We start from the raw sequence: 23,992 nt of genomic DNA, 5'->3' as shown, positions 1-23,992 counted from the left end.
TTCCACCTGGACGTGCTCACTGAATCCACTGTGACCTTTGCCCTCTCGCTGTCCAGCTGCAACGCAAGTTGCTTTCCTTGCTAACTGTGATCTCAGAGCAATGAGCGCAGGACAATCAATCAATTAATCTAATGAGGAACATAAATTAGCACCAATTTGGACGACCTGTTAGTGTCCCACCGGCTGCTGCTCCTAAAGTACTTTTTGCTTTTCTTTGTCGTCTAAAGTAGTACATATTGGGGTTTTAGGAGTTTAAGTCAGCCACAACCAGCAAATCAACATTTTTGAACTTGAGTATGTGAATAATTTCACTATCCCCCGTCATCCCCTGTGATTATTGATCAAGGAAATAATTCACAGATAAATCTGACAATGACAACATAATTCGTTCAATCTCATCATGAAGAAGGCGCTGACAATTGAGCCTTCCCCCCTTTATCCCCTCTTCCAGGACTGGATCATCGCTCCTGAAGGCTACGCGGCGTACTACTGCGAGGGAGAGTGTGCCTTCCCGCTGAACTCCTACATGAACGCCACAAACCACGCCATCGTGCAAACCCTAGTGAGTAGCCATGAGAGCAGGGAGGCCCAGAGAAGAAGAAAACGCTGAGAGTCTTAAATCATCTTGTCAGCTGTCACCAAGCGACGCTGGCGTGACGCGGAAGGACAGATTTCATTCCCTCTCCTCCCTGCCCCCCCCCCCCCCTTCTCCCAGGTTCACTTTATCAACCCGGAGACGGTTCCCAAGCCCTGCTGTGCGCCCACGCAGCTCCACGCCATCTCCGTGCTCTACTTCGACGACAGCTCCAACGTCATCCTCAAGAAATACCGCAACATGGTGGTCAGAGCCTGTGGCTGCCACTAGCCCGTCACCGTGGAGACATGCGCACACACACACACACACACACACACACACACACACACACACACAGGTAAACCGGGCTCACTCTGGCTGTCGTGCACCATCTGACCCATGGAGGACTGCAAAATGTTGTGCGAGTGCGTGAGTGGGAGAGACCCTCCCGAGGAAAACCCGGATGTTGTGTGGCACACCGCGAGAGCACACTCACAGATGAAACACGCACACACACACACACACACACGTCTGTGCTTTCTACTGTGTATACAATACGTTAAATGCAGTGATTGTACTGTATATTCATTCAGTCGACCATCTTTGTTATTGTGGGTTATTCTTTTACTGTAGATTTCTTTCATATATATATATATATATATATATATATATATATATATATATATATATATATGTGTATTGTTCATACCCAGATGGATGTTCTGAATTTCTCCAATGTACAATAACGTGTAAATAGTTTTTTTTTTTTCAAAGCAAAGCACGAGTTATATTTATTTCCTGGCGTGTCCCTCTGTGTTTTCTCTCCTGTTTGTGATGGCGCCCGTTTTCTTTCTCACTTCTCCGCCTCACCTGCACGCTGCGCGCTTTCACGGCAGCAGCCGATTTCACCGCATGTACCTGACGCACGTTTTTAGTCGGCCCGGTGCGGAGCGTCTCGTTCTGCGTGCGGAGACTTCTTCGGGTTTTATATCCCTCCGGCTGTAACACAATCTGTCACATGTATAAAAAAAAGGTCTATTTATTGAGAGCCGACTGTCTCCAATGTCTCAACCATGTTTTACTGCTGAACTGGTACCACAATAAACTGGGAGAAAGGCAAACTAAGACACCTGGAAGTTTGTTCTTTAAGCAGAATGACCTGCTGACCTGAGACGTGTCACAGAAGTGCCTCAACGCTTCGGCCTGTGTTTTCTCTGGTTGGCGCCTGTTTGTGGCCGACGCCTGTGAGGTGGATGTGTGTCTTTTTTTTTTTTTGTACCGCGCGGCCTCTGTGTTTCCTGTCTTCCGCGAAGCCTTTTAGATAGTCGTACTAGGCTTCGTCGAGGGTTTCTGTTCCAACACGTTCCTGCACAGCGAGCTGCACGTGTTCGCATCCTCCTCCACGTTAAAACACGTTCTGATGATTTTGTTTAAACAGCAGCGAGGACACACTAAAGCAGGGGTGACTCCGCCGCCCTCTGCTGGGGGGGGGGGGGAAACCACTCACACGGCCAGAACTGTTGGATTTAAAATACAGCTCTTATCGATCCGAACTCTGGAATTGAACTGTCCGCCTGCTCAGTATCTGAAGGACGTCTTCAAGGCATGTGAGGGGGAGGAGTTCATGGAGGATACAAAATAAAAAATAAAAAAACTTTACCCACATTCATTTTCACATGCGGGTTTCAGTGTAAGCGTGTGGTGTGTGTGTGTCATTTTGGTCGGTTGTTTATGCTCTCATGCTGACATTTGGAGGATAACCTCTGGCAGGTTAAAGGTTAACATGCCGACCTGTATTGCGTTGCTCTTTTATTATAAGACCGTTGTATTACAATAAAAACTTGAGGAATTCTTCGTTGTGCCTTCTGGGAAAAGTAAAGTAAAAAGGATGATTATATCTGTATGTATTATTTGCCCTTATCGCCATTCACTTAACTTTCACTGTAGCAGCTCGGGAAGGAGAAGGAAACCGAAAGTATGAAGCTCAAAGCTTTCGCTTTCACTTCCAATGTATTTAACTTCAGTTCCTACTCCGGTTGAAGGTTGAGGGTCTATTTGCTTCTTTATACATATATATATTTTTTGTTGAGTACTGTATATTTATTCAAAACACTTCGAGTAACCCTATTTTTGTAGAAGCTTGCGCGGCATCAGAATAAAATAAAAACGCTATTTTTTTATTCACATGGTGGAAACGTCGAGGCACTCCTCACATGCGTCTCCCCCTTTTTTTAATGCGGTAAGACCCCGTTTTTTTTTTGACCGGAGGATGGAAGCCAAGATGCGCATGAAAGAGTGGCTGGTAGCGCAGATAGAGAGCGGCAAATATGACGGTCTGTGCTGGGAAGACGAGCGCAAAAGTATGTTCCGGATCCCGTGGAAGCACGCAGCCAAGAAGGACTACAAGCAGACGGAGGACGCGGCTCTGTTTAAGGTCGGACCTCATGCCAAGTTCTGCTTTTACGATTCATAAAGGGAAAGAAACGGAACCCAGAGCACCGGTTGACACCTGTAAAAGGAAGCCAGGATGAATCCAAAGTCCAAGGCCGATACAAGAACCTCCATTTACAAATGCAAAAATAATCCCATTGCTCACTATGTTGAGCCGCTTGGTCCACATTAGTAAGTAATTGTGCTGCATTGTTTTTTTTACTATCAAAGTGTCTTTTTTTAATCCTTAGTATTCAGGATTTTCCTGTCTTGGTGGTTTTCTAGTCTACGTTACATAATAATTTAGATACTAGTCCAGGAATTAGCAGATGTTACAGATGTGATGTCATTCTTCCTTACTATTCTGTAAAAGATCATTTAATATTTTATAATTCAGTTAATTGAAATAAGATTATTAGTTTCAATGCATCCCCCATTTTAAGGCATCTGAATCAGTCCTTTCAGTTTCACTTTTCAGTTTTCACTCAAATTATTAGATTTCTACCTCATTTTTTGCTTTCACACCAAAAGAACAGTAGGTATTTCAGGGCTTCCCTTAGACGATTTACAGTTCACTTGCTGCAAGAAAATATAGTGGCAGTGTTGAAACATGTGCGTAAATGGTCAAATAATTGTCACGGTTTGGGTCTTTTTCCTGTTTTAGTTTGTAGTTTCATGTCTCTTGTGTACCTGGGTAACTTCACTTCCTGCCTTGTCCTGTCTTCCCCTGTGATTGTCTGCGTGTCAATGTCTGAGTACCCTGTTACGTGTCCCGTCAAGTCCCCCATGCCATGTAAGTCTTTTGTTGGTTTTCAAGTCCAGGTCCCTGTTTTTGTCTTTATTGTTTCCTCCTCCTTCTCGCCCTTTTTTGGTTGGAGTGATTTTGAGTTTTTGCCTTTTGACTATTAAAGTCCTTTTATTTTCTTTAACTCCGCATCTGAGTCCTCCCTCCATGTCCACGACCCCCCCGTTGTGACAGAATGTCGCAACCAATGCAGGACTCAGCAGAGTGGGGTCCCCAGAACCCTTTCTGGCGGCCCTCCCCGGGTGTCGACCCCTATGTCGACCGTCTCATGACGTTGACTGCACAGCTACGTGCCACCCTCGACCAAGTAGCAGGGTCGCAAAGGCCCACGCCGGCTCCAGCCCCGGCTTTAAGACCCACGACTCCAGCCCCCGCTCCAAGACCCCCGTCCCCAGTCCCGACGCCAGTCCCGGCTCCCCAATGCCTGTCCCCAGTCCCGATCATGACCCCTCCCTCACGCCCTCTTGGGACCGCCTGGAAGTCGGTCCTTGAAGGTGGGTTGGGGTCAGCCGGAGCCGCAGAGCCCGGCGCCCCACGCCACCACGCCGGAGCTGCAGAGCCCGGCGCTCCGAGCCGCAGAGTCCGGCGCCCCACGCCACAACGCCGGAGCCGCGGACTCCCACGCCTGGCCGCCGCCCTGGCAGAACCCCGGAGCACCCCACGCCCGACCTTCGACCTCACATGGCCACCGTTCCGGTCGACCCCCGGAGACTCCTCGGCCGCCTGACCGCCTACCAGCCCGCTCATAGGTGTCGCGTCCCCACCCTCCCTCCCCTTGTCTGCTATGTCCTTGGTTCTGCCCTCCCCTTAGGACCGTCTGGAATTCGGTCCTTGAGGGGGAGGTTCTGTTACGGTTTGGGTCTTCTTCCTGTTTTGTTTTGTAGTTTCATGTCTCTATGTCCCTGGGTAACTTCACTTCCTGCCTTGTCCTGTCTTCCCCTGTGATTGTCTATGTCTGAAACTGTCAATGTCTGAGTACCCTGTTACGTGTAAGTCTTTTGTTGGTTTTCAAGTCCAGGTGCCTGTTTTTGTCTTTATTGTTTCTTCCTCCTTCTCGCCCTTTTTTGGTTGGTGCGATTTTGAGTTTTTGCTTTTTGACTATTAAATTTCTTTTATTTTCTTTAACTCCGCATCTGAGTCCTCTCTCCATGCCCACGACCCCCCGTTGTGAAATTTTAATGATTTGATCATGCAAAATCATCTAAAAACCTCCCACGTTCACGTCCAGGCGTGGGCCGTGTACAAGGGAAGGAAAACCCAGCCGTCACGTTAAGAGTCTTAAATCGTCCCGTCAGCTGTCACAACAACAGGCGGAACATCTGATGATCCGCAGCGTGGACCCGTCACCGCTGACGTGATGCGGGGTGACGGAATGCGTTTTCATTCCCACGGTGTGGGAGGCATGGACGTGGACATTATTCACGCTGGTCACCGGGAGGCCGGCGAGCTTTAGATAGCGAGAAGACAAACGAACACTGTGCTTAACTGTGCTTTTTTTTCCTTGTTAAACCTCATACGTTCACATTCAGGCGTGGGCCGTGTACAAGGGCAAGTACAGGGAGGGGAGGGACGCCCCCGACCCGACCATGTGGAAGACCCGTCTCCGCTGTGCACTCAACAAGAGCACGGACTTCCGGGAGGTCCCTGAACGCAACCAGCTGGACATCACCGAGCCTTATAAAGTCTACCTGATCCAGCAGGACCACGGCTCGGCAACACCAGCAGGTGATGGTCAGGACCAACGCTGCCGCCCCTCTTGTCTCGGAAAGAGAGCAACAGACAAATCACAAGACAGATAATTGAAAGCTACTTTTTTTTGTATGAAATGGCCTCTTCTGGGTTTCTTTTATTCATTCTCATTTAGGTTCTCATTTGTTGCTCTCTTCTCAGAGTCTCCTGAGCGCAAAGATCAGGCGATCCACGCTCAAAGTTCTCAGAGGAGCCCGGCTGCTGTGGACCAACAGGTGAGTTAAAACGACATGCCGTCCAGCCGCAAACGTGACTTAATGCTGAGAGAACCATTAGAACCATCCCAGTATCTTCTGCTCAAATTGGCTTGTCTTTTGTCTTTTAATTATGTAAATGGATGTACTGGTATCCGAATCACCACTTCCACGCTGTTTGAACCTAATTGTGTTTTTGTTGTTGTTTCTTTGTCGAAAGGAATCAATTCCTTTGAAGAGTGAAGAAGTAGAACCATTGCCGGGTGAGTCCCCCACACAAAAACTGGTCCCATTCTTTCCCATGTTGACGGAGGGATCAAAAGCACAAGAAATCAAAGGATCAAGTCGTCGGAGGGGTCACCGTCCCGGTCTGAATACCTCCACGAGCCAATGAGAAAGAAGTGATCAGTTATTAACCCAGCGGGGCGACGCCCCTTTTGCATGTGAGCCGTTCAGTGTGGATGAAGTTCTGACGGAAGGGTGTCTCTATTCTGCTTCAGATGATCTGATGAGGGAGCACATGTACTGTGAGCTCACAGCAAGAAGAACTCTAAACCGGAGCCCCGCTAGAACAACCTTGCTCAGCCCCGCCCTCGCCATATCAGGTAAGCTCGCCGAGCAGTGAAAGCAAACTCAACGGGCGCCGCGCGACCTGTCGAACCACCAGTTGTATTTTGTGTGTGTGTGTGTGTGTGTGTGTGTGTGTGTGTGTGTGTGTGTGTATGCAGACCTCCGCATGCAGGTGCGGTTGTTGTACCAGGGACGGCGGGTGATGAAGGTGACCACCAGCAGCCCGGACGGCTGCTTCATCCTGCAGGGCGGCGTCCCCGTGGGGAACGAGCGGATCTACGGGCCCTGCGACGCCCAGCAGCTCTGCTTCCCCTCGCCGGGCGCCGCTGCCCTGCCCTCGTGGATGGCCGAGGCCATGGACCGTCTCCTGTGTCACCTGGAGAGGGGCGTGCTGCTGTGGGTGGCGCCGGACGGGGTGTTCATCAAGCGCTTCTGCCAAGGCAGGGTGTACTGGAGCGGCCCCGCGGCCCGACACGCCGACCGGCCCAACAAGCTGGAGCGGGAGAAGACCTGCAAACTGCTCGACGTGCCCGCCTTCCTGGACGGTAAGGTCACCGCAGGGCGCCTCGAACCCGGGGCACGGGTCGGTCGCGTGAATCCAGCTGGAACAAAAAAATGGGGATTTACTCGAAGAGAGGCGGACTGTTTGGGAGACTTTATTGCTCACGTTACTGCTGCGCTGCTTTTGTGTTCAGAGGTGCGGAGGTGTTTTCAGGGGAGGGGACCCACGCCTTCTTATGAGATCGAGCTCTGCTTCGGAGAGGAGTACCCAGACCCCAACGTGCCTAAAAGCAGGAAGCTGATCATGGCCCAGGTGGACATTTTCCATTTTCCCTCCTGCATATTTACCTTGAAAGCATTTGTGCAGATTTGGGCTGTAGAGATGATGGCCAGGATTCAAAATTAAGAGTTTCTGTTAAATCTTTTCAGAATATTTTCAACTTCAAACCCAGTTTTTCTTCATCAGGGTTTAGATTTTTCTTACTTTCTGTAATGCTGTTGAGAGATATCGATCTGATTCTAATAGCTGGATACCATTATTATTATCAAAAGATTACTATTACCATTATTCCATTCAGTTAGGCATTAAGTCCATTCATTTAAAACAAATCTACATAAGTAGAACGTCGAAGTCCGGGTGTCGGGAATGAAACAAGGTCGGTGCACCCTCATCTTTAGTTTAACGCTTTCCACTTCTCCCTGTCTGCGTGAATCAAAGCTGTAGTACTTCCTACACACCAGCAGAGGTCCTCGTGCACACACTGACGTTCTACCACGCTGTGTCCTGCTGGCCAGGTGGTGCCCTTGTTTGCAGTGGAGCTGCTGCAGAGGTTCAACCAGTGAGAGGAGGAGGAGGAGGAGGACGACGACGACGATTCTCACCCCCAAAGCAGAGGGGTAGAAGATGTAGCAGAGGGGCAGCTTCCCTGCACCTGGGCCGCCGCGGACAATATACAAGAGGATTTACTGGAGTTAATTCCTCCTCCATGAGATACTAGAGCCGAGCAAACAATACGGAGTACCACTAGCAGAAATGCATGCACGATGAAGAAACAATGCTAGTGTTGGCCTTTTTGCGAATATATAAAGGGATTTCTTTTGTACATTAAATCGCTTTTTCATTGCTGGATTGGATCAATTTCAGCACAATTATTTTTTAACCCAATAAAACAAAAAAATCTGATCGAACCACTTCATGCTTGGTGGCTTTATCGGAGTTGTTCCATTTGGGACACGTTCAATTTTAATACACTCCTCATGAATGGGATACTTCTGTATACTACAAAACACTGGAAATCTTGTGTCCAATCACTCCTTTTACTTTCATTCAATTCAAATATATATCTTTTAGTGTAAATTCAAGACCTGCTTAACTGACATCTTTTCATTCTCGGCACTCTTTTTGGGCTCCATCTGCCAGTTTATTTATTTTATCCTTGTGTTTTTTTGTTTGGCATTTAACACCAACTAACAACTCTAACGCAATAACTGCACCAACCAAAACCATCTGCAATTATGGCGGGTTTTTCCAGGGCGGATGGAGGGATTTGAACAACAACCTCTAATCCAATAATAGAAATCTATTAACACCATTCAGTGAAAGTGTCAGATGCTGTTAAGTGAGTATTGAAAGCTGCTTCATTGGCACAATGTGGCTATCATTTCCAATATAATACATTAAATAATGTATGATAATGAATTACGTTATATATTTTTTATTTTGTATGGTATATGTCGTAATGTGTACTTCTAAAGTAGAGGTGTACGCTGAGTGAATAGTGCTTTATAGATAATAAGTTCACACATCGAATTAAATCTATAAAGCTTTTTTTCCTTTATTTCTAGCGAACATCATGACAGTTTCACAATTTTTTAAAAATATACATTTTTGTAGCTATAACATTTAAAAAGAAAAATCAACAGGTAAAGTTTTCTTTTTGAAAATAAAATACAAAAAGAAAAAAACAAAACTAAAGTGAGATTGTGTGCTGAATCAGAGGAGATACCCGTATTTGAATTTAAAATACTTTCATCATTTTCCCTGCCTTCAAACAAATACAGTACGTAAAAAATTAGATGGGAACAGAAGCGTGCAGTACATGGGGGTCAAGAGTATTCACAAAGCATCATGTTCCAACGTGTTATTAGCACCATTACTCCTCAGCCACGCTGACTTTTCACTCTTTCCATCATTCAGTTTTTAATGGAAAAACACCATGAATGTCAAGGTGATGTGGCACAGACCCGTCTGTGTGGGGGGGTGGGGGGGGGTGGGGGGGGATTGTCTGTTACGCAGTTTTTCATTAGTGTTCTCCCTTTCTCAGAGATAATGTTAAGAACATATTGGAGGCCAATGCCTTGACGAACAATCAATTGTTTCAAGTGACTCCCAGCGATGATAATAAAAAGGAAAAGAAAGGCGAAGAGTTGCTCGTACATTCACCTTGCCCGCTCAGACCGACATGTCGACCTCGGCTCAGAAGCAAGAAAAGAAAACAAGAAATGCATTGCAAAATTGACAGAGATTGCATTAAATCGGTTTAGCATATTTACTGTATATAACATCTGTAATGTAATATATATATATATATATATATAGTCAACTTTTGTTCATTCTGCGCTTCTTCAATAGCGTTTCTTTCATAACACTGATTGAAAATCGATACCCTGCAGAAAACACTGTCAGTAAGTAGGTGGGTGGGACAACCATTACAAAAACAGTGACCACAGACGAGTGCTTGATTGTCTCACTAAATGTCTTCGGTGTGTGTCTGTGAGGAGCCATCTCGAGGTCCTTCAGCGGTTGCTCCTCTCAGGGCTGCTCTTAGTAAGGTTGAGGAAAGGAAAGGAAAGGAAGGGAAGGGGAAGGAAAGGAGGATACATCTAGGACCAGACTAGGATGGACAAGGTTAATATTTTGGGCAGCAGTTTGGACACCCGTAACTTGCCTCTACTATTTTTTTTTAACTTTTATTTTTACTTCCCTGCAACCCTACTTTGAGGTCTCCTTGTTGTTTGTCTTGGTGGGTGCACCAGAGACAACAAGGGTGTGTATGTGCTCGCGTGTGTTTGTGCGTGCGTTAATATTCATGAATGCGTATGCATTTCCAAGACTCTACTGCCGCTTTGCTAGCTTGTAGCCATGAGGTAAATCCAGGAGGCCTTCATCAGTTCCGGTTGAGTGCAAGGTATCCGGGGCAGACCAGCGCCGCTTGCGTGGACGCGGCCGCTCTCGGGCGGGAGGCTCTACAGCCGGGGCACGTTGAGGAGGAGCCGGCACAGTAGGAGGTGGGTGGTGAGGAAGAGGGGGAGGAGGAGGCGGAGGCGGCATCTCCTCCCTGTGCGAGCTACCGGATTGTCCTGCAGCCCTGGAGGGGTGGAGTTGCGCGCGGTGGGCCCTTGGGCCGGTGCGCGTGTGTGTCCGGGGGGTTTGGGTGCGGGTTGCAGGGGGCGTGGGGGTGAGAGCCAGGCAGACGTCCCCCTCAACGAGCTGGCGGCAGGTCAGACCGTACAGCAGAGTGGTTCTCTGGGGGCAGCAAGATGACCAGCCCCGGTCCTGCACAAAGAACGGATACTCCACCAAGACCTTCAGTAACTCCTAAACAAAACCACAAAGATGTTACACACTCAACCAAGAGGTCTCTCATGGATTTCAATTATTTTTACAACAATCTCACTTTGGTCTGTTAAAATGTGGGTCTTGAGTGGACCCGTTGTTTCAGCCTGAGGGCATCTGGAGCTTAAAGTGTGACCGATTCGCTTCAACACTTGTCCTTATCACGCAGGTATTAAATAAATTATTTCTGATTTTGCGATAATGCCTGCCACTCAAGTTGTAAAGCGAATATCGAGAGAGAAAGCTGACCTGAGTGTTGCGGTCTGTGAGGTGGACCTGCAGGTGGCTGAAGCCTTGTGCGCCGCTGGGGGAAATCAGCAGCACAGTGCAGGTGCTGAGGTGGAACTCTGGGGAGGTATCTGCGCTCCTCAGGAAGTCCTCGGTCCGCAGCTCCTCCACCCGCTTCAGACGACCGCTGGCCAACTCGATTAGAGAACCCTTGGTGAAGTGAGGTAGGAGCGCTTGGGGAGGGTGAAGGGCCGGGGGTGAGGTGTGAAGATGGGAGGGAGAAAGCTCCCTCTCTCTGTCTCTTTCTCTGTCCCGTCGTCTCTCCCGCTCAATGTCTCGTTCTTGGTCTTTGTCGTGTCGTAGTTGCTTCTCATTGTCCTTACCTCTCAGTCTTTCTCTGTCCATTTCTTGGTCTCTGTCCCGGTCTCTTTGCGACCTGTCATGGTTGTTAGGTAGACCCAGTGGTGATTTGGGTGAGTTCCTTAAATGGGGCTGCCTGAGTCCGGGCTCCCTGTGCAGGTTGTACAGAGCAGTTCCTGAGGGGCTGTAGAGTGGGTAGGCCTGGACCTGAGGGCAGGGTTGGCACACTGGCCCCAAGGAGTAGTAGATCTGCGCTTCAGCTGGTGGGACTCCGAGGGTGTCCAACAGTCCCCCTCTACCTGCCCTGGAGACAGGCCCGAGAGGATGGGGACTGGTGGAGAGTAAGCTGGCCTTTACCATCCCCTGCAAATGTCTGTCCTGCAGTGAGGAATGTGGCTCAGAGCCTTCCTGAGCTTGATAGTCTGACAAAAATGGCCCTCCAGTATGGACACAGGATGTTGGATCCTCCTGCGGGCGCCGTCCACCGTTGGTATGGGAGCTGTGTGCACTGATGTCCAGCCTGGCTCTGCTGCTGTCGTTCCCATAGTCTCCTGTGAGCAGAGGCCTGGAGGTCGAGGCAGTCCGGCTGCCTGGCCCATCCAGGCCGTTGGGCCTCTTGCCCAGGTATCTGTGTCGGGGCTCAACAAAGCTTGGATCTTGAGGGTAGAGAGAGTGGTGGTTATACAAGTACGATGGGGAGAAGAGAGGAGAGGAGCTGTTGTCCCGTCGGCCACTGTTGATGTAGGACCATATGTCTCGAGAATCGGCCGGGAAGGGAGTCTTGAAGGACGATGCGGAGGAGGAAGATGGAGAAGGTGGCAAGGAGAGGGGTCCTTCTCCTCTAAGCCACCTAGAGTGGTGGGGCAGGGGTGAGGAGAGAGGATCATCTCTCCAGCCGGGAGACCCTGAGCCCCTCCTCTCGCTGACCTGCCCTGGGAAAAGCGGGAGAGAGACAGAGGGGGAGTAGCTCAGGTGCCATGGGAGGGGCAGGGGGAGACCTGGTGCTGGAGCAGGAAGGGGTGGAGGAGTATGCAGGAGATGGGGGTTAGGGTTTAGCAGAGCTCGGTCACTGGCCTCCCTGCCTCCCTCCACTCCTCCTCCGCTGGACCGGCTTCGGAGCGGCACGGGGGGTTTAAACTCGTCCAGAGGGATGTGGTGTCCCACCGATCCTTGCCGAGACTCCCTCTTCTTGGGAGGGAGGCACTCTTTGCCGCGGTCGGGGCTGGGATTCATGGGTGGGCTCAGCAGCACTGGGGGGCCCCCTGTGTGTGGGTTTAGGCTAAGTCACATGGGCCTCACGGGAGAACGAGGGGCGCAGGCAGAGGGGAAGGCGGAGACGCAGCATCACTGTCTGATCACTGTTGAGTCCGTTGTGCTGAACCACGACTCACCTGGAGAACGGAAGAGAGGGGAGAGGACGGGAACAGGGGAAGAGTGATTCAGTATGGACGTAGGGAAAAAAGTCAGGTCCTGCCTTCAGCTGCAGATCAGACTCAGCTATCAATCTGACATTGAGCTGCATCAGACAGATGGCGAGCAATCAGCCAGTGACTCCCTCGCACGCCGTACTTTGAAAAGGTTCCTAACGCTTTCTGAAGGGTGCCACTAGGTAGTCATTACCTTCTGTGCACTGTGGTTGGACTGAAACTACCCGACTTACTCGTTTCATTCAAACACATCACTCCCACATGTGGACTAAAAATATATCTCGCAGCCAATGAAGTTCAGGGGCAGTGCAGTACGTGCACACGCACACACAGACGCACACACAGACGCACACACGCACACACACACACACACACACTCAGAAACACGCACAGAGCGCTCACAGCAAGAGAGTTTTCATCTCTGACTCTCGGGGGGATGATTAGAATATGCAGGTACGTTTTCTGTGCCACTTTCATGAACCACCCCCACAACACCCGCGGGTGTTCTCTGTATATTCTATACGAGCTTACTACAACGTGGAACGCAGAGAGCAGCAGACACACAAACCCTCCCTCCGGGCGGCTGCACTCACTCCCCCCTGTGAAAGGCAAAGCTGGTCACCACCCACTCAAAAGCTGACAGAGACACTGTTGATATTACCACCAGTTGTTGTGGATACAGGATATGTGTCTTTGCATAATAATTATGTGTCACAGCAGGGGTGTGTGGAAATGTGTGTGATTGTCTGTGTGTGTGCGCGTCTACGTGTGGCATGTTTTGTGTGCGTGTGTAATTGTTCTTTTCTTTTTCTCCCCGCGAGAATGTATACGTGTGAAAGTGTTTATTTGTTTAGGTCTCTGTGTGTGTGTTTGTGTTTAAGTCCTCAAACGTGTCAGAGATTTTGCCGTCAGTGAGAAGTGCGGGGGTGCTCCACTTATTCTTCCCCAAACGTTTCAAACGAGCCGCCAGCCCAGCTGTTCCCTCCGCCACCACCACCACCACCACCAACACCACCAACACCAACACAATCACCACCACCACCACCACCTCCTCCTCCTCCTCCTCCTCCTCCTCCTCCTCCTCTTTCGCCGCCACTGCTTCGACACCACAGCGCCATGCTGCCACTCTGCCCCGCACTCACCCGCAAGTCTGTCTCGACAGCCTACCAACTCCCTGCCGTCTCACCATCCGCTGCACTGTCGTCGCCATGGCAACTGTTTCCACACACACACACACACACACACACACACACACACACACACACACACACACACACACACACTCTGTTAGAGAGGTTAGATGGGGATACTCCATGGAGAGGCGGGTAAACTGTTGCTCATCAAGTGACTTGTTCCAAAAACAGAATAAGTGTTGGAGTGGAGCAAGCTGTTTGTGCATCTGAGTGGAAAACTGCAAACGGGTGACGGGAGGAGGGGAGTTAATTGTCCCAGACAATCACATGACGGTGTGGTGAAGGAGAACGTGGGAGATGGTTGTGATGGATTAAAATAAAAAATAAAACGTCTGTTGTTGTGATGTAAAACCATATCCAGTGTGATATGTCTTTTCAGTTGAGCTGAAAGATAACGCGGCCTTACGTGGGCTGACAACAACCGTTGACCTCCGCGGTTCAGCAAAAATTGCTTCTCTCGAGATGAAATGTCCTCGGACGGCACCAACCGGCGGAAATCATTCCCTTCACAACCCATACGTGTCAGTATTCATCCAAGAATATTAGGATTTTCATCAATGAATTTTGATGCTCTTATCATTGTATTCAATGTGAGAACCGGATAATAATCATAAGAGAAAATTGTCAGTACCTGCTGGACTAAATAGAGAAGAAAAAGACAACAACCTAATAATCTAAAATCTATTTAATCAATTAATAAAAATAAGGGCACTAAAATAATTCACAAAATCTTTTTTGTTCCCGTTCAACAGAATACACTAAAGCTCTTGATCACACCTTCACTCGACAACTCTACTCTGCTTCTTTGGCGGCACACTAACTTGTCGAGAAATCTAATCTCTCACAACAAATATCTAGTTTCGGTATTCGTCCGCAAAAAGATACCCTCGTCATGTCAACAGCCCAAAAGAAAAATCCTGTCAAGAAAGACCTAATATAAAAGTAGAAGTATAAGTATAAAGTAGAAGAAAACCAAGAACACAATTGTGCGTGTGGAGGAGTTTGCAGTGAAGTGTCTCGGAACAGAATCCTCCTACACTGTGCAGATGTCTTCGGCTGGAGCTACGGCGCATTTAAATAAAAATCTGTCTCAGTGCTTCCAACCTCCTTCCGAGGAAATTCCCATCAGGATTTTTGATTAATGTAATTTAGTAGTTATGACGTAAATGCAGTACACCGTTAAAACGGGTTTTAACAAAAATGTAAGTAAAATGCTTAAATTCTTCAACTTTCTCTCAAGTAACTGTCAACCGGCTCCGGCTCATCCCGCCATTTCTTTGCATGCATTTCTCGGGAACTTTCAAACGCACCACGTACTCACGACTGCAAAGCAACACAAAAAAAGCAGAATTGCATAAAATTGCAATTTCTTCTTCCTGTTTTGCTATCAAACAAAACAGCTTTTGTGACAGCTCAGAGTTGGTGTTTTTTTTCTTTAATGCAAAGGCGCAGTTACAGAAGGTGGTGTTTCTGCAGCGTGTTGCTGTGACTGCTGTAATTTCAACACTGACCTTTGGTGCGCAGGCTGAGCAGACCTGGTCCCAGTCCCGGCAAGTCATTCATATTCCAGTCCTCCCAGCGGGGTCGGCCCCACTCCCTCAGCTCCTCGCTGTGCTACGCTGCTCCTCAAACAGCACCGCCACACAAGTCACAACACCCGGGGAAATGTGCAGCCTCCAGCTACACGCTGCCTCTGATCTCTGCATGCATGATATAACACCAGCCAGCCCCACAAACCGAAGGAAAGAACTGAGAGCTGCTATCGGTCGCGTATGTGACTGACTGAAGTGTGTGTGTGTCTGTGTGTGTGTGTGTGTGTGTGTGCGAAGGGCTGAGGAAATGAGTAATATCTAGCAGCGAGAAAGATGTCTGCTATGCAGAGCCACACAGGCAGACCAGTTGCTGCTGCCGCCCACTTGCTTTAATCACTGTGAGGGATACAAACGCACACACACACACACACACACACACACACACACACACACACACACATTTCACACACAAATGTACACATAGAAACAGTCAAGGATGCAGCAGGTACAGATTGTATACCGGCGGCATAGATGGGCTATATGCTGCCTCTGCACTGTCTGAAAGGTTTGCTCTGACCTGTTAAATTCAACAAATCAAAGAGGATCAAATCGACGAGTTGTTTATCTGTGTTTGTGAAGACGTGTTGCCACAAGAAGGAGAGGGAGAGATTGGGCTAGGAGGCTCATCATCCTACACACACACTCTCAGACTTTGGCTGCCTCTGACTCAAAACCAAACCTCACATTCATCAAGCACACACACGCACACACACAAACACAATAAAACTTCTTTCGTCTGAATTTGCGTCCTTTGTTCTCATCAAAGCACTTTTGTGACTAAACTTGTTGCTAAAAGAGCTTTTGTGAATTAATTCGATTTCACACTCACGGAACGTTCCGCCTCGTGTGGAGCAGAGCGCGTCGGCGGGCCTTGGCGGTGAGGGCGGGGCGGCAGAAGGCCAGAAAGGCCGTCGGGTTTTGGGAAAGCGCAACAGACGACACAGAGCTGGAAATGCAACTCTGTTCGGGAACGAGGGCAAACCGCAGTCCTTAGAAACACAATAGATAAGAGGAAACCTAAATTGGAGCTCGGGGAGCGATACGATTTAATGAGGCAATTTAATAATTACTTGTGGTAAATAATATGGAGCAATATTATTATTATTCTATTTTTTCTGTGAGCAATTCATGAAACGTCACCTTGAAAACACAGAAGAAACAGAGCAGGAGCCACGCACGTATCCAGCGGCGTTTGGGACCGGGGAGGTTGACCTTGTCTCAACTTGGCGAACCTCAACAGAGCTGTGGAAACGTTCTCGGTGAGGTGACAATGCCCAGAAAGTCTCCCGTGACATTTAGGAGAAGATTACTTTTCATTTGAAGTGAATGCTGTTTGTTAAATGCTGTGCTCTGAGGTTGTGTGGGCATAAGCGATGCGTGTCTGCTGTGGCATTCGCTGCGTCTGTGTGGGTTTATTACAAGTATCACAATTAGAGACTACGGATTCCTTCTTTTTTGTTGTTTTGGATTGTTTTGCATTTTGATTATACCATAGTGGGAGAACAAAAAAAAAAGTACTATCCACAATGTGATGCTGAATGGAAAACTACTCTAATTTATTCTAATATTATTTGTCAGGCTATAAATGAATTACACAATAAAACATCTTAAAAACTGTACATAAATGTATAAATGAAAAGACACAAAAGGCTAACAATCGAAAAAGCTGGTTTACAAACAGGACATTTAAGGCTGTTTTCTTCTTCAGTTTTCATAATATATTTTAGATTAAACAATTTTGATAATTCATTTAAAAGTTGGCCGCATCAAAAAAGTTGCCACAATAACATGAGTATATTTAACCAATTACACTTAAAGTAAGTTGGAATTTCAAATTTAAATTTCCAAAATGCAGAGAAGATAACAAATATAACTAAATATAACCAATATATTAAAACATATGGTGAGAAATCATACTATAAATATATATATATATATATATATTATTTAGCAAATACACAACGTTTCTTGAATAGGAAATAATGGTGTAGTAAAACAAATAGAATAGTCAGCCTTTTGTGCCAATCATTTTGTTTAAATTATATCCGGGTTCAATATACATTTCAGTCACAATACAATACAATACAGTCATAGTGAGATGACTGTTTGCTAAAATATACAGATATAGAAATGACTGTTGTGCTACTTATGCACATAGGCTTTAATATTTAGCGTACTGAACCCACACACTGATCAACACGAGCATCAAATCAGTCCTACTGTGCTGTCAATCATGGATGTGCACAACTTCCCCTCTCTCTGTGACACACACACACACGCACACACACACACACACACACACACACACGGTCGGGCTTAGACAAGAAAGGTCACATGAGTCACCTAGCAGACCAAAGCGTTGGAAGTGTCAAGTAGCGAAAAGGGGTCAAAGTTGTTAGGTTAGGTTTGACATTGTCTCCTTGATTGCATTCAAACATGGGACACATGGGACAACCTTCTCAACTTCTGCTCCTTTCATTGGAGTTAAAACGCATTGAACTTGTTTTCTTCCCGCGTGGCCTCGTATGGGACGTCTGATCGTGTTTCATCCCCGAGCCGGGAATCTATGACGGACGTCTGATGCAGCAGAAATTTGTTGCTGAATGTAACGGATCCGAAAAGAGGGGGGGGGTCATGGGGGGGGGGGCGTAGTTGGATAGTTGGAGTGGCGAGGGGAGGAGGGGAGTACTACTAGCCGTGTGTGGTGGCTTACTCCTCCAGGAGCGGGGCTAAGTCGGGCTAAGAGGACAGGCGTGATACGGGCCGGTGGCTCGCTGGGCAAAGCGCCAGGCCACCCCCCCCCCCGGGTCCATTCTTCTTCAACGGGAGGAGCCCGCAAGCTCTTCCATGCAAACACTGCAACCTCACAGTCACTCTTCCCACAAATGTGCACAGTCATGAAAAGAGGAGCTCACTTTGCCTTTTGACAAAGCATACAAGATCAACAGTGTGTGTGTGTGTGTGTGTCTCTTCAGAGCAGCAAAAATAAACACCGTCCCGGTGTGGTGTATAGAGTATGCTACACACTGCTGGAGCAGAGTGGATTGGAGGAGAGTAGCACAGAATGAGTGATGCAGTGAGAGGATGACGGCTGTAACGTATTGCCCGGGATAATCCCCGTGAATCCCAACTGGTGCGGGCTAAGGGAGGCTTAGTGTGGTTTCTGGGAGGAAATCCCCCTGTGAAGTGGTACAGGCCGTTAGCCCCTTGGGTATAAATAGGGCAGCTATGGCTCCTAAGCTGGCTTTTACGCAATATCAGTTAAAAATATGACTAGACTAATTGCACGCAGGTCAGCCAGTCAGCAGAAAAAGAATAATAATAATAATAATAAAAAATAAAAAAACTCTTCCTCTGACCACACTGCTTCAGTGTCTCTCTTCTTCTTCACACACAAACACGTGCAACAAGCCGCGTGTGTGCGCCCGAGGTCAGATGGGAGCAAGTGGAAACAGTTGACAGGTAGTGTGCAAACCTCGTGGGTGACATTTACTAAGGCGGGTTGCTTGTTGTTGTCATTCATTGACATTTAAGTGTCTGCTGATGAGGAGTTTCATTTGTGCTCTTTTCCCCTCTCTCAAATCTCCTCTGCGGCGTTTTGCACTGGCTACACCTACAAACCACAAAGAGATGCCTCGGGTTTCAATCTGTGGGCATCCAATGCACGAAGAAGTACAAAAAAAAGCCTAAACACAACACAAACCCGGCGACGCTCCCTCTCGCTAGTTCGTGACAGGATGAGCCAAACGCACAGCGCCTTGTGCGAGTAGTAGTCTCACGCTACGGGATCAGTGGCTTAAAATTGAGGCGGGATGGAAGACGAGAGAGAGAGAGAGAGAGAGAGAGAGAAGTTCTATGATGGCTCTCGAGAGCAGGCCTCTTGTCTGAAGCTTCGAGCGGCGCTCCTTTTCACCGGCTCTGTCTAGACCGGCTTTGTAGATGCTGTCTGGATCATCTTTATCACCAACAGGCATTCAAGGCCGCGCCGCTTTACACCGCTGACGCTTCTCCCTCCCGGCCACGTACTTGTTTACCCAGCGCCGCGGGACTTGTGCTGTTTGCTGTAGAGGGTGCCACAGATGGCATTGAAATAGGATTGAGTGGGTTCAGCGCTTGGTTTTCGAAATGAAAACAGGGAGAGTCCCACATGAGAGGTAACCTTTAGCGCTATTTGATAGTCTCTGCTAATGAAAACCAAGCGCTTAAAGGAGTCAAATTCAATTAGAGAAAGATGTTTTGTTGACTTCGAGGCAGCAGAAGCAAGGGCAGGGAAGTGAATACGCGACCTTAGGACGGGCTTTCAGGACAGTATCGATGCTGTAGGCTACAGGATGTCTCAGATGTTACACTTGCAAAGCCCATTCTTTGCAATCTGTCGCATTGTGTCCGTGCATGCCGGGTCCGTCTGCACAAGCGACCTGATCCGCCGGGATCAGAAAACGGGGAATGCGGACAGAAAACAGTCCGCATTCCACACACACACACACACATCTTCACAAATTACTTTTGAACGTAGATGCACCATATGAAAGGTCCACTCGACTGACGAGGAGACCCAACAGAGTGACCAGAAGATGTGGCCGCTTGTGGACTGCCATTTTCGGGAGCCTCGAGTTGACTCATTTTTGGTCAACGCCACCTTGGAGTTTGTCTGTCTTGTTTCATGGCGAACAGAATCGACCGACCATATTTGGACAACGGCGGAGGGATCCTGTCAACGGCGTTGCACTGCTCTACCGTTTCCCGAATTACCGTGGTCATATTGATGATGCGTGAGCTTCACTTTCCGCATAAATTGACGAAGAAGAAGGAGAAGTACAGTGCGATGCTTGTGTCACGGCAGCACGGACTCTGGAAACCTTGCCGAACTCGACCCCCCCCCTGCGGTCCTACGAGAGGATATGACACGGTCGTACAGCAGGTTGGGCTTTGAGTGACAGCAGAGGGGGGTTTATCCATCACCCCTCCTGCACCTCTGGTGAGCCAGAAGCAGAAGCAGAAGAAGAACAAAAAGGAGAAGAGAGCGATAAACCACACCGAGGGTACACGGGGTCACGAGGCATCAAACAGGTTGGAGGGGGGGCACAAATCACATGGCCTCAACAACAGTCCATGTGCAGATGTCTAGTTGCTGCCTGAATGTACACTTCACTCTTGAAGATCTCCCTCTGTCTCTTTCACTTTCAGCCCCCCCCCCCCCCCCCGACTCCCACTCTGTCTTTCCCTTTCACTCATGGCTTTGAGAGCACACACTCGACGTGGGTGAGGGTGCTAGAGTGTATGACTGTCGACGCTAGGTGCAGTGTGCATGCGTGTGTGTGTGCGCGTCTGTGTGTGTGTGTGTGTGCGTGCCTGCCCGTCTGTGTGGGGCTGTAGGTGGAGAGGCACAGCAGGGTGTAGAGGAGCACTGTGATAATGACAGACCAGGCATTATATAACGTACAGATTGCGTAAGGAGAAGATTATTTCAGGTCCAGATATCGAGGATGTATAAGTTGTGTTTTCCACGTGGGCGTGTGCCGCACCGTGCGCACACCTTTAAGTGCAAGGCTTTGTGTTTGTGTGAAAATGTTCTGAAATGTGCACATTTCTTTTGGTGTCTTTCGAGGGAGTGCGTGGGTGTTGGTAAACTAAGTGTATTATGTGTTTGTAAGATGGGGGCATGTATGTTTTCAGATTTCCTTCATAACATTCTGCATATCAAAACAAGTAAGTGGGAATGTTGGCACATTTGTTGCGCAGCTTGCACAAGGGGTGACTATTATTGCCGGCTCCCACTCATCATCACTTTTAGACTTGAGAGAGAGACTCGCTGTAAAGGGGCTGATGCTGGATTCAGTGATTTCCCTGTTTGAGCTTGTGTTGAGGAAACTTTTGAAGAAACACCATTGGTCCGAGGGCTGAACAAGCTTCAGGAATCCCTCTCAAGAGGAGGCGGAGGAGGAGGAGGAGGAGGCCAACCGGTTTGCTTACAGGCGTCACGTTTGGCACGTCGATCGTCACGGTTTGGCAAAACGTCGATCGCTAGATTCTTTTCAACAATGGAGGGGTGGGGGGGGGGGGGGGGGGGGGTTGCCGGGTAAAAGATTAGGTAATTTGGCTGTGGGGAAAACAGGTAAAAAACACCCTTAAAGTAATAATAAAACAACAGTAATTCCCCCAAATGGATTTATCCCTAAATATTCGTCTGTGTCTCTATAGAAATACACTCCCAAACTAAACAGTAGCACGGCTTCTGCTTTTAACATCGATCATTTTACATTTATATCATGGGTTTGTGTTTTGCTAAAAAGTATACGTTGGCCTTGACCTCGCTTTTAATTCTCAGACCCAATAAACCCATGTGTGTCTCCAGATATGTTTCTGCACACTTACAGTCACGTTTTTTTTTTTTTTTTTCCCTTGTTGATTTTGTAAAGTGCAAAAATAAAAAATAAAAAAAATAACACACTAAGCGTCCACGCTGATCCGGCCACATGGTCACGAGGTTTTGGTCCTCGCAGGATGTGATGTGTGGAGTCAAAGAAGCGAGCCGCAGCAGATATATTCTCTGTGTGCGCCATGCATGAGTGTGCCCCTGTAAAAATAGACCTCTTAAAGGGCCAGCAGCCACTCAACCTTCTCCCACGAGCCCCTTCTGCTCTTCAAGGGGGCGACGGTACTCTAAGAAAACACGGGATGGGGGAGAACACGGGGTTGTATTTCTGTGTCCCACGAGATGTGGGTGGAAAAATACCCACGTTGGCGAGGGCGCTTCCACGGCGCCAGAGCCTCAAGGCCAACGTGCACGCATCACACGTAACCTCTGATAAAGATCTGGGCTTGAAGAGCTTGAAGACACCTGAGTACAACCACAGCCTTACCTTGGCACAAATTGTCGGCCTTACACCACACAGTGCGTCCTCCAAATCAAGGTGAAATTGCTCCTTTAGCACACGAAGTCACGTGTAAAAACACTTGAGCTCAAAAGGAGGGTTTTTCCTTGAAGCAATCTCTCTAAGTGACATAGGACTTCCTGCACACTGCCGCAGGTCGTCCTCGTAATTGTAATAAGTGAATTAAAGTCGGCGGGGACAAATGTTGTGCGTCTGAAAGACGTCTGTAGCCCTGTACAGGAAACCTGTAACCCGTGAAGTGCTCTTATGGATGCAGCCCATCGCTGCGGCGGGAGGACAGAGGCCGACCCAGCTGAGACCAGTTGAGTCGTTTGACCACGTGGTGCGAAGTTGTGATGGCGAGGGTCGCTCACAGAGGCCCGGTGCACACCCGCCTATTCCCCAAACTGTACAGTGCCCTGCCACCGACATCTGCACCCCCCCCCCCCCTCTGTCCTCATACCTCATTTTGCACTTCTTTCCAAAATGACCCCCCCCACCCCTCACCAATCTCGTATCTGTTCCTCCCAGTTTAAGCGGGCTCCTCCAGGGCCCCCGGCTATCTCTGGACCAGGGCTATTTAAGCCCACTGCTCTAATTCTGAAAGTCCTGATCTGCTGTCATGCTGAGTGATGAACCTCCACCTCTCTCTCTCTCTCTCTCTCTCTTTCTGCTTCTTCCTCACACACACTCCTTTGACTGTGGATCTGTCACACTCTGCCTCTTGTTCAAACGCTCTCTATTATGCCCTTCCACACGCACAAACACTCCCACACACTGGAGCCGATTTACATGAGAGGTACACGCTCATTCACTCACTCACACACACACACACACACACATCTCAGACGTATTTTTGCTCCCTGTCATTAACAGAGCTCACTCTCTGGGTGGGCCAATGACAGACACTCCTGAACCGGTTCCCTCAGAGCATTTAAACGCACACAGCTCAATGTGTTCATTCAGAGTTGCCAACACACCTGCACTGCCTCTCTCTCTCTCTCTCTTTCTCTCCCTCGCTCTCTCTCTCACACACACACACAGACACACAGACACACTTAGGCCCGGGGGAAGCGGTGTGGTCACATACCTCGCCGGGTGCGTAGCAGAGAGTTTACTCATTGGACCGGTAGGCAGCAGGCACGTAGGAATATCCAGTTTTCAGTCTTCTTCCTCTCTGCTGCTCAGCCTCCACTTCCCTCATCCTATTCCTGCTTCTCTCCTCCTTCTCACTCTCTAAACGCCTCTCAGCTCTCTCTCTCGCGCTCTCTCTCTCTCTCTCTCTCTCTCTCCCTGCGAGTGCCGCTCTCTCTCTCTCTCTCTCTCTCCCCGGCTCGCTCGATCTCTCCAATGCCCTCCCTCCCTCCCTCCCTCCTCCTCTCCCGCCACCGCTCTAACACGCACACACACACACACACACACACACGCACAAACACACCTTCTATCTCACCCTTTACAACTTCAATCTGCACTCATCCCTCTGAGTAAGTCTCTCTGACAAACGCCGACACTTGATAACTTTTTTTCTTTCCCCTGCCTAATATGCCTCCCTCCCTCCCCCCCCCCCCCCCCCCTCCCTCTCGCTCTCCCTGGGAGTGTATAATTAGACAGAGCTCAGTGGTAATACAGTCAGGCTCATTGTGGCAGCCTTAGCATTGCTGCTCATGTTTGGCCGGTGGCCCGGCGGCTTCACTCATTAACCTCCCTCGAGCTGCGGAATGGAACCGGCCCGCGGGCTCGTGCTATTTGCTGCAGCACACCTCAGGGCCCCCCCCCCCCCTCCCCGTTGGTAGGTCGTAGGTGAGGGGGGACAGACGCAGCAGCGTGAGAAAGCGCTGACGTGCCGCTGCAAGTGAAGCGTAACACCAGCTGGTCGGA

The 23,992-nt window shown here is 48.7% G+C and overlaps 3 protein-coding genes across 4 annotated transcripts in view; 2 read left to right on the top strand and 1 right to left on the bottom strand.

The window, feature by feature from the left end:
• The window catches only part of bmp7b (bone morphogenetic protein 7b), a 44,752-nt gene extending 43,839 nt beyond the window's left edge, over positions 1 to 913 (top strand). The window contains exons 6-7 of the mRNA XM_037478322.2: positions 452 to 562; positions 716 to 913. Coding sequence (XP_037334219.1) covers positions 452 to 562; positions 716 to 865 — 261 coding nt within the window. The 3' untranslated portion in view covers positions 866 to 913. The remainder of the gene's footprint in view (positions 1 to 451; positions 563 to 715) is intronic.
• A 1,654-nt stretch (positions 914 to 2,567) lies between these two features.
• Positions 2,568 to 8,485, top strand: irf10 (interferon regulatory factor 10). The gene is made up of 8 exons (XM_037478340.2): positions 2,568 to 3,008; positions 5,339 to 5,534; positions 5,700 to 5,773; positions 5,973 to 6,015; positions 6,253 to 6,357; positions 6,481 to 6,867; positions 7,018 to 7,136; positions 7,619 to 8,485. Exons 1-8 carry the CDS (start codon positions 2,760 to 2,762, stop codon positions 7,664 to 7,666), a joined length of 1,221 nt encoding a protein of 406 aa, XP_037334237.2. The 5' UTR covers positions 2,568 to 2,759; the 3' UTR covers positions 7,667 to 8,485.
• A 148-nt stretch (positions 8,486 to 8,633) lies between these two features.
• On the bottom strand, positions 8,634 to 23,395 carry zmp:0000000926 (ataxin-1-like). 2 transcript variants are annotated; one of them, XM_037478268.2, is made up of 3 exons: positions 23,205 to 23,395; positions 10,689 to 12,418; positions 8,634 to 10,421 (listed from the first exon to the last, which is right to left on the bottom strand). In XM_037478268.2, the coding sequence occupies exons 2-3, from the start codon at positions 12,258 to 12,260 to the stop codon at positions 9,939 to 9,941; spliced, it is 2,055 nt and encodes a 684-aa protein (XP_037334165.2). In that variant the 5' UTR covers positions 12,261 to 12,418; positions 23,205 to 23,395; the 3' UTR covers positions 8,634 to 9,938. The 2 variants fall into 2 exon arrangements, with proteins under 2 accessions (XP_037334165.2, XP_037334166.2); XM_037478269.2 differs by lacking the exon at positions 23,205 to 23,395 and adding an exon at positions 15,159 to 15,541.
• Positions 23,396 to 23,992: the final 597 nt, after the last annotated feature.

The sequence above is a fragment of the Pungitius pungitius genome, chromosome 1 (genome assembly GCF_949316345.1).
Source record: "Pungitius pungitius chromosome 1, fPunPun2.1, whole genome shotgun sequence".
Classification (NCBI taxonomy): Eukaryota; Metazoa; Chordata; class Actinopteri; order Perciformes; family Gasterosteidae; genus Pungitius; species Pungitius pungitius.
This window is presented reverse-complemented; position numbering and strand designations above follow the sequence as displayed.

What these genes read in the sequence shown, in the direction of transcription:
- irf10 (XM_037478340.2), top strand. Translation starts at nt 2,760, where the DNA reads ATGGTGGAAACGTCGAGGCACTCCTCACATGCGTCTCCCCCTTTTTTT. An exon ending in CGGCTCGGCAACACCAGCAG is followed by an intron (nt 5,535 to 5,699) that starts GTGATGGTCAGG and finishes CTCTCTTCTCAG; the next exon opens with AGTCTCCTGAGCGCAAAGAT. An exon ending in CGGCTGCTGTGGACCAACAG is followed by an intron (nt 5,774 to 5,972) that starts GTGAGTTAAAAC and finishes CTTTGTCGAAAG; the next exon opens with GAATCAATTCCTTTGAAGAG.
- zmp:0000000926 (XM_037478268.2), bottom strand. Translation starts at nt 12,260, where the DNA reads ATGAATCCCAGCCCCGACCGCGGCAAAGAGTGCCTCCCTCCCAAGAAG. An exon ending in TCACAGACCGCAACACTCAG is followed by an intron (nt 10,422 to 10,688) that starts GTCAGCTTTCTC and finishes GGTTTTGTTTAG; the next exon opens with GAGTTACTGAAGGTCTTGGT.